Genomic DNA, 18,105 nt, shown 5'->3' with positions numbered 1-18,105 from the left:
CATGCTGCCCAGCTCACAAAGCTTAAATACCATACCTATAAGGCTGGATACTCAGATGGGTGTCACCTTGCTTCAGCGTGGGCAGGGGGTGTGAACACCCTGCCGTTATATGTCCATGCATGTTCCTGTGCTGGCTACCTGAATGTGCATTTATGCGCTATCTTTACTGTGTATCGCTGCCTGAGTATACTTGGCATGCAGGGCTGCCTCCCAGGGACACCTGTATCACAAAAGGTTAGATAAACTGGGTTTATTTAGTCTAGAAAAAGACGCCTTAGAGGGGATCTAATTAACATGTATAAATACATCAGAGGGCAATATAATAGCTTGGAGGATGAGCTTTTTGTCCTTAGGCCTTCTCAAAGGACTAGAGGACATGATCTGCGCATGGAGGAAAAATTTATTTAGGAAATGGTTCTTTACAGTAAGAGTGATTAAAGGAGAACTTCAGCCTAAACAAACATACTGTCATCAAGTTACATTAGTTATGCTAATTAGAATAGATAGGTAATATAATCTCTTATCCACCCTGTTTTAAAAGAACAGGTAAATGTTTGTGATTCATGGGGGCAGCCATCTTTGTCATGGGGGCAGCCATCTTTTTGGTTGAAAGGAGGTGACAAGGAGCAGGAGACATAGTTCCAACTGTCCTGTGTCCTGATTACCCCTCCCAGCTGCACATGCTAGGCTTCAAATGTCAAATTCAAAATGTAAAAAAAAAAAAAAATTGCACCAAAACAGCAGAATGAGAACAACAACATCAGAAATCCCATCATGCTTTGCACAGTATCAGGGGAAAAAAGCCCGGGCAGTTTTCTTTTGTGTAGCTAAAAATTAGGCTTGTATAAGAGAAACAAAGTTCTGATGCTGTGAAACTGTTAAAGAAACACCATGCCTTTTCAGTGCTGCTGAGTCGATTTTTAGTCCGGAGGTTCACTTTAACCATCAAGGTCAGTTTGTAAACAGTCCTGCCGGAGGTGCTCACCAGCTGGCGTGATAGTTACATAGTTATCGGGTTGAAAAAAGACATACGTCCATCGAGTTTAACCAGAGAACAAAGTATAACACCAGCCCGCTCCCTCACATATCCCTGTTGATCCAGAGGAAGGCGAAAAACCCTAACAAGGCATGGTCCAATTAGCCCCAAAAGGGGAAAATTCCTTCCCGACTCCAGATGACAATCAGATAAAATCCCTGGATCAACATCTTTGGGCATTACCTAGTAATTGTAGCCATGGATTTCTTTCAACGCAAGGAAAGCATCTAAACCCCCTTTAAATGCAGGTATAGAATTTGACATAACTACTTCCTGTGGCAATGCATTCCACATCTTAAAGTGAACCTCCGGACTAAAAATCGACTCAGCAGCACTGAAAAGGCATGGTGTTTCTTTAACAGTTTCACAGCATCAGAACTTTGTTTCTCTTATACAAGCCTAATTTTTAGCTACACAAAAGAAAACTGCCCGGGCTTTTTTCCCCTGATACTGTGCAAAGCATGATGGGATTTCTGATGTTGTTGTTCTCATTCTGCTGTTTTGGTGCAATTTTTTTTTTTTTTTACATTTTGAATTTGACATTTGAAGCCTAGCGTGTGCAGCTGGGAGGGGTAATCAGGACACAGGACAGTTGGAACTGTGTCTCCTGCTCCTTGTCACCTCCTTTCAACCAAAAAGATGGCTGCCCCCATGACAAAGATGGCAGCCCCCATGAATCACAAACATTTACCTGTTCTTTTAAAACAGGGTGGATAAGAGATTATATTACCTATCTATTCTAATTAACATAACTAATGTAACTTGATGACAGTATGTTTGTTTAGGCTGAAGTTCTCCTTTAAAGCTACTTTTACGCTGGTCAGGCACAATGTTTACTACCTGAAATTGATGCTTTTATGGTGTGTTTTTTGTATAAATAAATAGGGGTCGTCATATACACCGGAAAATACGGTACTTTAAATTAATATGTTGTGCTGACGAATGGACAAGGAAGCCACAGTCAGACTGCTTATGATATACCTAGTGGGGTCACTTAAAAGAATCAGGCTCATTACAATTTTACAGTTTATATCCTTGATATGCAGTCAGTCATGTAGATATTATTGTTGTGTTCTGCAGGCAAATCTGATTCACGAGCCTTTGGTCATCTTCGTCTGTGCGACGACAGGACAGGGAGATCCTCCTGATAACATGAAGGTAAGTGATGCCTAGGGAGTGTAATGGTTAAGGGCTCTGCCTCTGACACAGGAGACCAGGGTTCGAATCTTGGCTCTGCCTGTTCAGTAATCCAGCACCTATTCAGTAGGAAACCTCGGGCAAGACTCCCTAACACTGCTACTGTCTATAGAGCGCATCCTAGTGGCTGCAGCTCTGGCGCTTTGAGTCCGCCAGGAGAAAAGCGCGATATAAAACTTATTAATAACCAGGCTGTTTTTCTTATTTTATTTTTTATTTTGTGCCTGAAAAAGTTAATTTTCAGGCATACAAGGGACAGCTTCTGTCTTGTTGGTACTTTGTCAGAATATGTAAACCTCACTGATAAGCAAATTACAGCCATAAAAGTTTTCCTGGCAGAATACAACTTTTGCAGGCAGGGGAGAAAGAGTAAAAAGTCAATAGTTGATGTATTTTTAACTCTGGGACACTTAATAGATTGCCATTGATCAGAGACAGTAAAATATTCAATTTACTTTGTAAATGTTTAAAGAGGACCTAAAGTTTTCTACAGGAGTGAAGGGAAACAGAAAAACCCACCCTGTTTGTATATAGAGATAACAGGCTGTCTAATGCTGGGCATACACGGCTCGATTTTACCGATCGATTCCGCAGGGGATTCTCTTCCGCTCGTTTTTCTTATCTTTTTGCATTGTCTCCAATGCAGAATCGAGCGGCGAAACGATCGGGCCGGAGATCGGACATGTCGGAAATGATCTATCGAGCCATCTAAAAGAATCGAGCTGTGTATTCCCAGCATAATTCTCCCCTTTCTTATAGTAATAAATCACTGCAATTTCAGCTGACACCTCTGTCCCTCTGTGCCATGGTGACAGGCTATATGTAAACACTGAAGAGTTAACCTTATATGTGCTTCCATGAAGCCAGGAAGTAAATGTTACTGTTTACGTTTCTCCAGAGATGCTGCTGTTTAAAGAAATGTTTTTCTGTAACGGTTATTGTGAAGTTGCTTATCTTTTAGAGCAGAAAGTTAATGGGATATGTAAATATGTAATATATGTAAAAAAAAAAGCCATTTTTAGGATTAGGAGGACAAATACAATTGTTTATTTACACCTCTGGCTTACTTTAACTAAAGGGTTCCGTATATTAACGTGTCCTAGTAAGTGTGAGATATTAGTGATAACTTTTCCCTTAATCATTCTCTGCTTTTGAAAGATTACTAAAGGCTACCCATTTTAGTTCCTTTAAATAGTGATTGTCATGTGGCACACCTGAAGTGAGAGACATATGGGGGCTGACATATTCACTTCCTTCTAAACAATACTAGTTGCCTGGTAGCCCTCCTGAACCTCTGCCTCTAATCTTTTTAGCCATATACCCTGAACAAGCATGTAGATCAGATGTTCTGACTGAAGTCTGACTGGATTAGCTGCATGCTTGTTTCTGGTGTTATTCGGACACTTCTGCAGCCACAGAGATCAGCCGGGGCCGCCAGGTAACTGGTATTGCTTAAAGGGAAGATCCGCGCTGCACATAAAAAAACAACTGCACTCACCTGGGGCTTCTTCCAGCTCCTGGCAGTCGATCAGTGCCCTCGTAGCAGCTCCTCTCCCTCCCAGCATCCAGCGGTGAAGAAGCCGACCTCGCCAGGTTGGCTTCCGGGTCGGCGTCATGTGCGTTCCACGGCGCGGGTCACGTGGTGTACATGATGTCATCGGGTCTCCCCGATGACGTCCCTACGTGGTGTAGGTACTGGCGAGGTCGGCTTCTTTACCGCTGGACGCCGGGAGGGAGAGGAGCTGCTACGAGGGCACCGATCGACTGCCAGGAGCTGGAAGAAGCCCCAGGTGAGTGCAGTTTTTTTTTATATGCAGTGTGAACCTTCCCTCCACTTGCCGACCGCGCACTCATAACGCGCGTCGGCAAAGTGGCAGCTGCAGGACCAGCGACGCAGTTCTGCGTCGCCAGCTGCAGGCTGATTAATCAGGAAGCAGCCGCTCGCGCGAGCGGCTGCTTCCTGTCAATTCACGACGGGGGGCTCCGTGAATAGCCTGCGGGCCGCCGATGGCGGCTCGCAGGCTAAATGTAAACACAAGCGGAAATAATCCGCTTTGTTTACATTGTACGGCGCTGCTGCGCAGCAGCGCCGTAAGGCAGATCGGCGATCCCCGGCCAATCAGCGGCCGGGGATCGCCGCCATGTGACAGGGGACAGCCTGTCACTGGCTGCACAGGACGGATAGCGTCCTGTGCAGCCCCAATCTCCGGGGGGGGGGGGGGGGGCAACAGGTAGGAGAGGGAGGGGGGAATTTCGCCGCGGAGGGGGGCTTTGAGGTGCCCCCCCCGCCAGCCACACGCAGGCAGGAGAGATCGGACCCCCCCTGCACATCATCCCCCTAGTGGGGAAAAAAGGGGGGCAATCTGATCTCTCTGCCTGCTACCTGATCTGTGCTGGGGGCTGCAGAGCTCACCCAGCACAGATCACTAAACACAGCGCTGGTCTTTAAGGGGGGGTAAAGGGTGGGTCATCAAGTGGTTAAAAGGAAATAAATATGGCAGCCTCTATATGCCTCTCACTACAGTTGTCCTTTAAGCTCTGTTAGAAATGCTCAGGTCTGCTCCCTCTAAGTCTGTCATTTGTTTCCTCACCCTTCTCTTTTCAGAATTTCTGGAGGTTTCTTTTTCGCAGAAACCTGCCCCACAATTCCCTGTGTCGGATGGATTACGCTGTGCTGGGTCTCGGCGACTCTTCCTATACAAAGTAAGACCATAGCTGTGCCTCTGCTTCACGAGTGCTGAGAGTATACTGCTCTCTGGTGGCTGGCTGAATTCTGAGAGAGTGCTAACATTGAAGAGCTACTATTGCTTGTCTTTACTGAAACTCTGCTCTCTACTTTGTTTCACCAGGTTTAACTTCATAGCCAAGAAGCTGCACAAGCGGCTCCTCCAGCTCAGTGCCAACTCCCTGCTGCCCCCGGCTCTTGGGGATGACCAGCATGATTTGGGGTAATTTTCAGATGAAAACCGCGGGTTCTTATGACTTTTCCTGAGAGTTGAGGTTAAGAAGTTGGTTTCCATTTGCAGGGAGCACTGAAGGGGTTAAGCCTCAGTGCTTACTGTATGGGGGAGAGCCCCTGCAGCGATGCTCCTGCAGTCTATTCACAGCTGCTGATAAGAACTAATTGGACACATTGATCTGGGTAAACTGAACACAGAGCAGTGGAATTCTTCATTAACTATATGTGGAATAAAAACTTTTCATTGTGTGCTATGCAAGAGATCTTTTTCACTTTAAAGTACAACTGAAGCGAGAAGAATATAGAGGCTGCAATATTTATTTCCTTTGAACCAAAAAGAACAAAGGACACGGCACTCAGAGGGATGTGAACAGCAACAAGCTGTATTGAAGTAATAAGGATACATACACAACGTTTCAGAGGCGGAGCCCTTACTCAGTTGCCTGGCAGCCCTGGTTATCTCTCTTTCTGCAGTAGTCTCTGAATCACACCAGAAACAAGCATGCAGCTAATCTAGTCAGATCTGACAATAATGTCAGAAACACCTGATCTGCTGCATGCTTGTTCTGGGTCTGTGGCTAAAAGTATTAGAAGCAGAAGATCAGCAGGCGAGCCAGGCAACTTGTACTGCTGAAAAGGAAATAAATATGGCAGCCTCCATATCCCTCTCGCTTCAGGTGTCCTTTAGACTCTGTGCCCACTTGTGTGCAGGACCTTGTGTGGCCAGTGGGAGCGGACAGTGTAGTGTCCGGTCCAATGGTCAGCCTGGTCTGACTGTAGCCTGGGAAAGATATGGTACCTAGCTATACGGGGGAGCGCATCTGCCTGTCCAGGATTATCGAAGACTGCACAGAGGTCCGGTCTGTTCACTGCTGGCAGCGTGACAAGTGTGAACGACTCCTATTCATAAAAATAGGAGCTGTTCACTGTCTGTTTAGCAGTGAGCGGAGAACAAACAAAAAAAATGTCAGTTCTCCGCTGTAGTTTGAACAGAGCCTTAAAGAGAACCCAAGGTGGGTTCTAAGAATCCTAATAGCACACAGAGGCTGGATCTGCATATAATGCCCAGCATCTGTTGCTATGCAGCTTCCCCCTCAGGCATACCCCCCCCCCCCCCCCCCGCGCTCTGCTGTCCCCACAAATCATACGCCGTGCTAGCGACATCACCAGCCCGCTGTTTACCTTTGGATGTGTCCGTCTCGCCGCTCCCCCATTTCTTCTATGTTGCCGCTTCCTGCCTGCGTCCCTTCCCTCCCCGCTGATTGGAGGGAAGGGACGCAGGCAGGGAGCGGAGATATAGAGGAGGCGGGGGAGCGGCGAGGCTGACACATCCAGAGGTAAACAGCCGGATATCGACACGCTGTGTGTCGCCAGCATGGCTTTGATTTATGGGGGCAGCAGAGCGCAGGGGGGGCCTGGGGGGGCACTGTACAGCAACAGAGGCTGGGCATTATATGCAGACCCAGCCTCTGTGTGCTATAAGGATTCTTAGAACCCACCCCGGGTTCTCTTTAAGGTGGAGTGATGCTCTGGACAAGAAAGCAGCTTTGGAGCCAGCAGCTGACCACCAGGCTTTTTAAAGTGTACTAGAACTCAGGACAAGAAAAAGATTTATACATACTTGGGGCTTCCTCCAGCCCCATCCACTCGGATCGCTCCCACGCCGCCGTCCTGAGCTTCCTACCAGTACCGGATCCCGTCACTTCCATCAGTCGAGCCAGTCTGACGGAGCTGCTGGAGAGATACGCAAAGAGCGCACTTCTCCTGCGTAGACTGGAGCCGACTGACGGAAGTGACGGGACCTGGTACCGGAGCTGCAGACAGCGGTGTGGGAACGATCCGAGTGTATAGGGCTGGAGGAAGCCCCAGGTATGTATAAATCTTTTTCTTGCCCTGAGCTCTGGTACACTTTAAAGGGAACCTAAACTGAGAGGGATATGGATGTTTCCTTTTAAACAATACCATTTGCCTGGCAGTCCTGCTGATCTCTTTGGCTGCAGTAGAGGCTGAATCACACACCTGAAACAAGCATGCAGCTAATCAAGTCTGACTTCAGTCAGAGCACCTGATCTGCATGCTTGTTGAGGGGCTGTGGCTAAAAGTATTAGAGACACAGGATCAGCAGGGGAGTCAGGCAACTGGTATTTTTTTTAAAGGAAAAATCCATATCCTTCTCAGTTTAGGTTCCCTTTAAGTAAAGGGGGCAGGGGCTCAGAGGAGATGCCAGAGAGGTCTTTGGATTCTTAATAGGCACCTGTCTAGGGTATCTTGGCTGTTATCTGACTCTGCTTCCATCTAGAAGTGCTGTAAAGTGAACCTGAACTGTGGATGGCATTTGATGTAAAGAGTGTATCTTCTCTGTTTCTTAGTAGTCCCATTCCTCAGAAATACAGGGCCAAATTTATCAAAGCATTACCGACAGTTTTTGACTTTTTAAAGGGATACTGTAGGGGGGTCGGGGGAAAATGAGCTGAACTTACCCGGGGCTTCTAATGGTCCCCCGCAGACATCCTGTGCCTGCGCAGCCAGTCGCCGATGCTCCGGCCCCGCCTCCGGTTCACTTCTGGAATTTCTGACTTTAAAGTCAGAAAACCACTGCGCCTGCGTTGCCGTGTCCTCGATCCCGCTGATGTCATCAAGAGCGCACAGCGCAGGCCCAGTATGGTCTGTGTCTGCGCAGTACACTCCTGGTGACAGCGGGAGCTGAGATGTCTGCGGGGGACCATTAGAAGCCCCGGGTAAGTTCAGCTCATTTTCCCCTGGCCCCCCTACAGTATCCCTTTAAACTGTTCTAACGAGCGGGGAGAACAGTTCTGCATGATAATAAGAACCCTCTTAAATCCTAGGTAATAGTGGCAGTTTAGCATGAATTTCTAAAGCTGCACTACAGTTGAGAAAAGTGCAAATCCATCTGTAAACTGCTGCAGATTAAGAAGTGCTTAAAGTGGACCCGAGATAAACTTTTACTCATTGCATAGTTGTGTTCCTTTCATATAGCTTATAGGGCATTCCTCAAGCCAAATACTTTTTTTTTTTTTTTAATACTCAAACCCTCTATAATAATCTCCCTGTGTCGCTGCGTCCAGCTGTCCCTGTGTCCCTGTTTTTTAGTACTGCGCATGAGCGCAGTACGGACAGCTGGTCGGGAGCAGGCGGGCGGGTGCGGGCGCGTTCATGTGCCTCGGGGTGCACAGCGGGAGCGTGCGCATGTGCACTGACTGGCGGCGGTAGAAAAAAGACCTAGAGCACGTTTTTAAACAGGCTTAGGTCTGCTACTCCTCTATAAACTAAACAAGCCTCGCCCACAGCTCCATTAGTGCTTTGACACTCTTAGAGCAATGTAGCAAGGGTTTATGGGAGCTCAGTCTGGGCAGGAGGAGGAGGTGTTTCTAGCCATAGATTTCAGAGGCAGAGGGGAGGAGGAGAGGGGATTGAGCTGAGGGCTGGAGATGCTATCAGCTTGCCTATGTAAAGCAGAACATGGCTGCTGTCATTGTATCACAGGAAGAAATAATCATATACAGTTGAAGCTGTTTGCAGCTAGATTTGCTGTGCAAACTATCTACAGATATATAGGCAAGTTACTTGCTATTGTTAGTTTTTCACCTCGGATCCACTTTAATAGCAGTTCTACAGACTGTGCAGCAGAGGTAAGGTGTATTTCTCTTCTCAGCCTCCTGTCACTCTGAACTGCCCTCAGCCAGTCAGGGAGGTGCAGGAATATGGGAGGGGAGATAACAAGCTTCCCTCTCCCCGGCAAGTTACCAGAATAGAGCCAGGCTGACTTTGATGAGATTCATTACAGCAGAAACCTTTATGATTATATTGAGATGCTTGCAATGCAGACTGCATGTAGACTACATAATAAACACAGAGCAGTGGGTAAATGGAATTTGAGTTTATGGCTGACAATCCTGGTTTCATTTGTAAAATTACTATGTATAAGTAATTTGTGCATTTTTTTTACCCCGTAGCCCAGATGCAGTGGTGGATCCGTGGCTGAAAGATCTGTGGAACAAGGTCCTCTGGCTGTACCCCTTACCACAACCTCTCAGCATAATGAGTGAGGACATCCTGTGAGTACCATCAGCTAGCGCTGTTTATCTTTCATACCTTGGCAAGGACTGCTCTGTGCATAGCATGCCACTACATACAGAGAGCAGCATTGTGACTAGCAGTGGGGGTGGGCGGAGCCTGACAGACGTTTCGCAGTTACCCTCTTCTGCTGAAGAAGCAGGTAACCGCGAAACGGCTGTCAGATTCTGCCCACCCCCACTACTAACCACGGTATCTATGCTGACTGTTATGCAATAAAGTGTAAGGTTTTATGAGATGCAGTACCACAGTTTTCCTTTTCCTAATTGATGGTACGGTCACAGCCCTGATAGGGTCGTCGCTAGTGCCAGTATCTTCTCTCCTTTATTGGTAGTCGCGTCTGTGGTGGCTATTGATAGGTCAGTGGAAGTCTTTTGTCACCAGCCTGGTGGAAGAGTAAATATAGCAGGATCAGCATAATGAAAGGATGCTACAATTACAAAATAATAATATAAATAGTACTGAATACAATTAGGCACGGCAAGGAAAATAATAACCCTCCTAAAAATTGCACATTTATATTGACTCAGGGAATCATAGTCAGCAGTTACTTATGTATTTTCGTGGAGCTGAATTATCAACCAACAACTAGAGCAGGGCTGTCCAACTGGCAGCCTGCAGGACGGATGTGGCCGCCAGGCCGCACTCACTTGCCCAGGCTATTTTTTGTGTCAGGCCCCCTCCTCTGGCAGGCCCACATTTTGTTTGGCTCCACCCCTAAAGCCAGGACATTGATGCTCTGCCGCCTTCATACCCCCCCCCCCCCCCAAACAAACCAAAAAAAACCTGTGCCAGCCCCCCCCCCCCCCCCCCTTCCCTTCCCATGAAGTTGGAGAGCACTGAACTAGAAGGTTTGATGGGCTACAATTAATCTCCTCCTTGGTTTAGGGCAGTTTCGATTGTTAGGATTTTTTTCTATCACTACTGAGCAGTTTTACAGTACACTGAGCTTTGTCTCTGCCCCACCCATTCAGTGTGCTCTGCTGCTGGGCAAGTGCCCCACCCACAAATCTGAAAGTTTCTACTGTAGTTAGGAAGCACTAGCAGCCAAGAATCACGTGACCTACATTTAAAATGGATTTTTAAGGTACTTGCTTCATAATGCAAATCTGTGAGGTTTGCGAAGCACATATTTAGACACTTGCCTCGGGAGGGGGAAACCTCTGGGTCCTCCAGAAGCTTCCACCATCCTCCTGCACCTGGCCATTCCAGTCCGTGCTACTGCGCATTTACGAGTCAACTCAAACCCAGAGGCTTCCGTTTCCCAAGTTTTGTTGTTCAGTCGCTGTTCAGGGATGTAGCAATAGGGGTTACAGAGATTGTGACCGCATCGGGGCCCTTGAGCCAGAGGGGCCCCGAAGGGCCCTTCCTCGACTACAGTTTTAGCTCTCTGTTGGCCCTGTTCTCATAATAATTACTTCTATAGATACTTTGAATAGTGGTAATTATTAACAAAATGTTCCCCATCCCCTTCTTGCACCTCTGACACTGTAGTTTCCATTGGCAGGTTTTGGTGCGCCGTATCAATTGCTATGTATAGAGTGCTTGGGGGGCCCAATGTAAAACTTGCATCGGGGCCCACAGACCACTGTCGCTATTCATTCAAGTTGGACTCTTTGCGACCCCCATGGATGCCAGGCCCCTCTATCCTCTACTGCCTCTGGAAGCTTGTCTGAGCTCAAGTTGGTTGCTTCCATAATACTAACTAGCCACCTCATTGTCTGCCTTCCCCTTTTCCTTTTGCCCTCGACCTTTCCCAGCATCAGGGTCTTCTCCGATGAGTCCCGCCTTCTCAGTATGTGTACAAAGTATTGTACAATGAACAGTCAGGGTTAATTTCTCTAATCACTTAAAGGGAACCAAGGTGAGAGGGATAATGGAGGCTGCCATATTTATTTCCTTTTTAAACAATACCAGTTCCCTGGCAGTCCTCCTGATCCTGTGTCTCTAATTCTTTTAGCCACATGCCCTGGAATAAGCATATAGCAGATCTGGTACTTTGAATTAGCCGACTACGATTTTACTGAATTAGCCATATGCTTGTTCCAGGGTTTTGACTCAGACACTACTCATGCCAGAAGATCAACAGGGCTGCCGGGCAACTGGCATTGTTTACACGGAAATAAGTATGGCAGCCTCCATATCCCTCTCGCCTCGGGTTCCCTATAACCCCGTCCCGACTGCCTAATGCCGATAGGCGTCGGTAAGGTGGCAGCCCCAGGACCGTCTAACACCGATAGGCTTCAAGTCCTGGGGTGGGGTTTTGCAGGGGATCGCGCGTGCCGATGCGGAGGGTTAACTGGTAATTTTTTTTTTGTAAAGGCTCTTTATATAGAATTAAAGGACATGTCCAGGGAAAATGAAAACCAAAAATCCACTTACCTGGGGCTTCCTCCAGCCCCTGGCAGCCATCCTGTGCCCTCACCGCAGCTCCGGTGGCTCCTGGTCTCCTCCGCTGCAGATGCCGACCTCACCAGGTCGACTTTTGGGTCGGCTTCTTCTGCGCTACACCGCTGACGTCATCAGGTCTGTACTGTGCAGGTGCCGTAGTTCTGCGACTGCGCAGTGCAGCACTGATGACATCAGCGGTGGAGCGCAGAAGAAGCCGACCAAGAAGCAGACCTGGCGAGGTCGGCTTCTGCAGAGGAGAAGACCGGGAGCCACCGGAGCAGCGGCGAGGGCACAGGATGGTTGCCAGGGGCTGGAGGAAGCCCCAGGTAAGTGCACTTTTGTTTTTTAGTTTCCCTGGATGTATCCAGATCAGATCCCTCCAACAGAAAGCTCTGTTGGTGGGCAGAAAAGGGGTGGGGGGATTCATTTGTGTGCGCGGTTGTGTGGCTCTGCAGTCAGCCATTAAAGCTGCAGAGCCCTAATTTGTGAAAAATTGCCTGGTCACTAAGGGAGTGTAAGCCTGTGGTCCTTAAGTGGTTAAGTACCAGATTTATCTGGCCTCTTAAGGACCAGAGACTTTCTGGTTTGTACGGGGCTCACCGACGACCCACCCCACGGAGCCGTCTCTCTCGCCACTCGTACCACTCACCCGTCGCTGCAGCCTATGCACTCTGCTGTCACTATGACAGCAGAGCTCCGTGATCTGGTCAGGAGCTGAATTCATTGGCGATGGGAGAGCGGCGGGAGCATTCAGCGCAGCAATTGATATCTACGCCCCGACAGGGATTAACCGGTACCCAAGCAGGGCGTAGATTTTAATTACCTGCGTTTGACCGGTAAGGATTGACCGATTGGATCTTCTTGCAGCCCAAAGGGACTCTCAAAAGTCTTCTCCAGCTCCACAGTTCAAAGGTGTTTTGGCGATCAACCTTCCTTATGGTCCAACTATCATAGCCATACATTACTACTGGAAAAAAACATGGCTTTGACTGTATGAACTTTGTTGACAGGTGACATCTTTGCTTTTTATTACACTGTCCATGGTTGTCATTGCTTTCCTTCCAAGGAGTCATTTCATGGCTGCATTCTCTGTCTGCAGTGATCTTTGAGCCCAAGAACTCCAATTCTCTCCCAAGGTAAGTACCCAAATTACGCCCTTCAACCCCCCCGACAGGTTTCCTTTATTGACACATTTGTTGCTGTAGAGGCTTTCGGTATTCCATGTTCTACTTCATTATCAGGCTTATACTTGTTTTTTTTTTTATTAGGACTAGTATTTGACAATTATGGCTGTGGTTTGGTGGCTGTGATAAGCCCTGCACACAGTAACCCATCTCTCTACCTGCAGGTTGCCAGCGAAGCTAGCTGTACGTCTTCTGGACCCAGAAGAGACAGGACACAATGAGATTGTAGAGAGAGGTAACGTTCCGGAGCCCCCCTCGGAGCTTCACCCATTCCATGCCGGGATGGTGTCCAACCAGCGAGTGACGGCAGCCGACCACTTCCAGGATGTCAGGCTGATAGAGTTCAACATCAGCGGCTCTGGCATACAGTGAGTTCTGCTGACTCGCCTGCCTGTTATTTATACAAGGCTGCTCCCACCTCTGTCCTGTGTCATACGTGGCAATGTTAGGTGAATCCTCAGCAAGGCATTCAGTGTATGCGCAAGTGGGTGTCATAACATTAACCCTTTGGGGACCGGCTGCCTAACCCCCCTTTAGGACCAGGCCATTTTACATGCGGGTGGGGGGAGGGTGTATTGGGGGTTGGGGGGGGTGGTCAGGCAGCCAGATTCCCAGTAAAGCATGGTGGGCATAGTGTCCCCAGTGTGGCCCGGTGGCCCTCGAAATGCCGGCAGCCTTTACTCACCTCCCAGGCTCCAGCGATTAGCAGCTATACACTGGCCGGCATCCTCGCTTGCACTGTCGTTAAGTTCCGGGTCATGGCTTGATGATGTCATCAAGCCGGGACCCGACACTTATGTCAGAGCGAGCAGGGATGCCGGCCAGAGCGGAGGGGAGCGATGATCGCCGGGGGAACGTCAGGAAGGTGAGTGGATCCTCTTCTTCCCCCTCCTACCGCCGCTGCTGTAATAGTGATCACTACGATCCGCCGGCGATCGTAGTGATCAGGAGCCAGGCTCCTGATCACTGATGGGAGATGTCGGCTGTCATATGTCAGCTTCATCTCCCCTCTTGGGTGCGCACAAAAATGGCAGGTGGCGTAAACCCTATGCCACATCAGGCTTAGACAGCCACAAGTGCGGTGTAGGATTTACATGTGGCGCACCACAAAAGGTTAATGTAAAACTAAGGTAACATACGCCCAAGTTATGCCGGCAACCACATGGGGCATTTGTATGTGAACGGAGCCCGACAGATAAAGAATTCACACACTGGGCACCAGGGGGCACATTTTACATTAGAGGGGGACAGTGCCGGAGGCGGCAGATGCGGCGTCAGGAGGCCGATATCTGAGAGATTTCATGCTGAAATCAATCAAGAATCTGTGGTGTATGGTTAGCCAACAGATCTCTCAGAATAGATTAGATCAGAGAGAGATCTGTCTCCTGGTCGATCTGCCCATACATTGGCCTCAATTCACTAAGCTTATCTCCTGTCTTTAATAACTCTTCTAGAGTTGTTACCATGGTGATAAGGCATGTAGTATTCAGGAAACATTTTACCTCAGGCAAACCTAAAGTTAACTCTTCTGTCTTTAAGTTAACTCTTCAATCCTTAAAATAACTCCAGAGTTAAAGACAGGCTGTTCATTAACTGCGTGTGAAAATAACTACAGAGGAGGTAACTTAACTACAGAGGAGGTAAATTAACTACAGAAGAGGTAACTTAAGGAATGAAGAGAGGTAAGAATGTGTGGAGGTAAGTTTTCTCTTGCCTTATTATCTCCAGCATGATCTTAGTGAATTGAGGCCATTGTCTGGTGTAATGGCACCTTTATTCTACGGTGTCACGTGGGAGCTAACCCCCTCCTTATGGTTATACTGGAGATAAGGGGCATGGCTGTTTCAGCCACTAGCTAACCCCTTCTCCTGTTCATTCTTGTGAAGGGGGCGTGGCTTCAGTGCCAGTGGGATACATTGCAATAACAAGAAGACACGGTGAAAAGCTCGGCACTGCTAACGTTTATTTATTGCACATCCAAGCCTCAGAAGAAGCTACTATAGCGAAGCGGTCGTCTGGCCGTGCACCAGACGGCATCCCACATCCCCTTCATCTTATCCATGATAAGTATTATCTTGAATGTCATTTGTTTGTACATAAAATTGCATCACGTTAGCAATGCCAAGCTTTTCACTGTGTCTTCTTGTTGTTGCAATATACTGCTTCAGCTCAGAGCACGCCGACAGACTGCACATCGCAATCTGAGTCGTCCTCTCCACGTTTGTTTGTTTCCATGTGCCAACCCACTACTCTTGTTGCTTCCAGTGGGATACATTGCAGAAGTTATGAGAGGGGGCGGTGCTGGTCAGCCAATCAACATCTTATTATATTGTAGCACCTAATAGTAGATCTTTATGCCCCCAGTGATGGTGACTGTATATTTGGAAGCATAGCCTAATGTGGGGAGGAGCTCCAGGGTCCAGTCTGGAAGGTGGTGGTGGGGTGGGAGGGGGTTTATGAAGTGACATCACCCTCAAAATTAAGCAACATGTTGTGTTCTATGGAGAGAATAGGGAACTACAATAGCGGTCGCTCAAAATGAATCCAATTTAAACCATGTTGGTGGTTTTGCCTGCCTACAGGTTCTCTCCGGGGGATGTGGTGATGATTCAGCCGCAGAATCCCTCCCAGGATGTGGAGAAATTCTGCTCCCTCCTCCGGCTTGATCCGGATAAGTTGTTCCTTGTGGAGCCCCAGGATCCAGGTGAGTGAGGACCTGTCTAGGCACATTTATGCAGTACTGCAGACAATAAGAACACAAGTATATAGTTACTTGGCCTGTAAAACTTCCTATTCACTGCAGTTGTTAGGATCAGTGACAAAGTGTCTTCTGTAACGTGAAAGTTTGTGACAAGATAGGACACTGTGCTTCAAAAGGTTTAGAGAAGTCACAGATGCTATCTTCACACCTTCCCTCTAGATAAATTAAGGCAGCATGAAGGGGGAGGGGGAATATGGCAGCTCCTGTAGCTATTTGAAACCAGGAGAACCTGCAGGAAAAAAATGGGGCTTGGTTCCTGTTAAGGGGGCCATACATCTAGTGATTTTTTTGGCTGATCCACCATCGGATTCGATAATTCATTGGATGAAAAACAGTGCCACAACAAGCATGCTCAATCAACCATTTGACCGATTTCCCAAAATTATCACAATGTGGTCAATCGGGTGTGCGGTGGTAACGGTATGCTATATTGCAATGACTGTTGAAGGCAACAGACCCTCGCCCGCTGTCCCTCCAGATGTAATTGTCCCTCCCCGGTGCTCTTGCATTGTAAATCTCACCAGCTCCAACCGCTGTGCCTCCCAGTGCTCCTGTCTGCGGTCTCCCACGAGGGTCCCCAGGCGCCACGTGCTGAATGCACCACGTGGTGGGTCCGTGTGATATCGGCGCTCAGGCGAGACTGGAACAGGTGGAGCAGGTGAGGTTACAACGGGACCGAGGCCCAAAAGATTTCATGCTGAATTTACTTGGAAATTGGCCTGCAGAGTATGGGCAGTCAGCAGATGTCTCTCAGATCAGATTCGTTCAGGGAGAATTCTCTCTCTTGGTCGATCTGCCCATCCATCGCTAGATATATGGGCATCTTAAAGGATACCCAAAGTGACATGTGACATGATGAGATTACATGGATATGTACAGTGCCTAGCACACAAATAACTATGCTGTGTTCCTCTTTTTCTTTCTCTGTCTGTAAGAGTTAAATATCAGGTATCTAAGTGGCTGACTCATTCCTGACTCAGACAGGAAGTGACTACAGTTTGACCCTCACTGATAAGAAATTCCAACTATAAAACACTTTCCTAGCAGAAAATGACTTCTGACAGCAATAAAGAGATAAAAAGGAGAATTTCTTATCAGTGAGGGTCACACTGTAGTCACTTCCTGTCTCAGTCAGGACGGAGTCAGCCACTTTACATACCTGATATTTAACTGTTTCAGGAAGAGAAAGAAAAAAAGGAACACAGCATAGTTATTTGTGTGCTAGGCACTGTACATACACATGTCTATCTCAGCATGTCACATGTCACTTCGGGTATCCTTTAAGTAGGGTACCTGAGTCTCCTTTACTCATTGGAACCAGAGAAGTTGCTCAGCAAGAGCGAAGAAATGTCTTCTAGATCCTAATTCCCAGCTAATTGTGCACATACTCCAACGGGGAGGAGTTCTTATTTTGAACTCAGATGGTACTTAACATTTTTATAGTTAATTTACTATAGTAAGTTTTAACATTAAAATAATGCATACAGTATGTAAACCAACTTGAATAAGCATTTCACTTCGCAAGAAGCATCCTTTTTCTATTCATCTCTTGCAGACACTCCTCTTCCTCCGCAGCTGCCTCAGCCGTGCACAGTGCGCCACCTGGTGGAGAAGTATCTGGATATCCGCAGCGTGCCGCGGCGCTCCTTCTTCCAGCTTCTGTCTTACTTCTCGCGAGATGAACAAGAGAGAGAAAAGTTGCAAGAGTTCAGCTCCGCCGCTGGTCAGGATGAATTGTATTCTTACTGCAACCGGCCCAGGCGCACCACCCTGGAAGTACGAGCTTTGTTCTAAATGCTCTGCTAATCAGCAAATCTAACCACTGCCGGCCACAGGTGAAGCTCTCTGCCTGGTCTCTGCACTCTGCTCCCCCTCCTCCTCTGCTGAAGTGACTTATCAGTTGCCACAGCAACATTTCTATTCAGCAGAGGAGGAGGGGGAGCAGAGTGAAGAGACCACACAGAGCGCTTGTAGCAGTGATAAGTCCATCGATCGGATATTTTGGGGAATCCATTCCCTGCAGATCAAAGGAATCTGCAGGGAATCGAACAGGAAAAGCGATAAGTGTATGGGCACCTTAAAGCGGGATTGTCAGCCATCAAATAAAATTCCATTTACCCATTGCTCTGTGTTTATTGTTTAGTGCACAACTCGACCCTGCATTGCTAGCATTCCAGTATAAGTAATCATAAATATTTCTGCTGTAATGAATCTTATCACAGTCAGCCTGGCTCTATACTGGTACATTGCCTGGAGAGGGAAGCTTGTCATCTGCCCTCCCACCTTAATGCTCCTCACTGATTGGCTGAGGGCAGTTCAGTGTGACAGGCTGAGACACCTCTGCAGAAGTTGCTGAAATACGATCTATGCTGTGATCACGTGTGTTTACAAAGCAAGCTAGATATGAATGCAGTTTCTAGGAGACAAAAAGTAATTGAGGAAATGACATCAAGAATGGCTTGTCAGGATTGTCAGTCAGAGG

At 47.7% G+C, this 18,105-nt stretch overlaps 1 protein-coding gene across 1 annotated transcript in view; it reads left to right on the top strand.

The window, feature by feature from the left end:
- The window catches only part of NDOR1 (NADPH dependent diflavin oxidoreductase 1), a 47,543-nt gene that overhangs the window by 6,485 nt on the left and 22,953 nt on the right, over positions 1 to 18,105 (top strand). The window contains exons 3-9 of the mRNA XM_068248649.1: positions 2,117 to 2,194; positions 4,839 to 4,936; positions 5,083 to 5,181; positions 9,167 to 9,268; positions 13,027 to 13,230; positions 15,445 to 15,566; positions 17,179 to 17,399. Coding sequence (XP_068104750.1) covers positions 2,117 to 2,194; positions 4,839 to 4,936; positions 5,083 to 5,181; positions 9,167 to 9,268; positions 13,027 to 13,230; positions 15,445 to 15,566; positions 17,179 to 17,399 — 924 coding nt within the window. The remainder of the gene's footprint in view (positions 1 to 2,116; positions 2,195 to 4,838; positions 4,937 to 5,082; positions 5,182 to 9,166; positions 9,269 to 13,026; positions 13,231 to 15,444; positions 15,567 to 17,178; positions 17,400 to 18,105) is intronic.

This window comes from Hyperolius riggenbachi, chromosome 8 (genome assembly GCF_040937935.1).
Source record: "Hyperolius riggenbachi isolate aHypRig1 chromosome 8, aHypRig1.pri, whole genome shotgun sequence".
Taxonomy (NCBI): domain Eukaryota; kingdom Metazoa; phylum Chordata; class Amphibia; order Anura; family Hyperoliidae; genus Hyperolius; species Hyperolius riggenbachi.
This window is presented reverse-complemented; position numbering and strand designations above follow the sequence as displayed.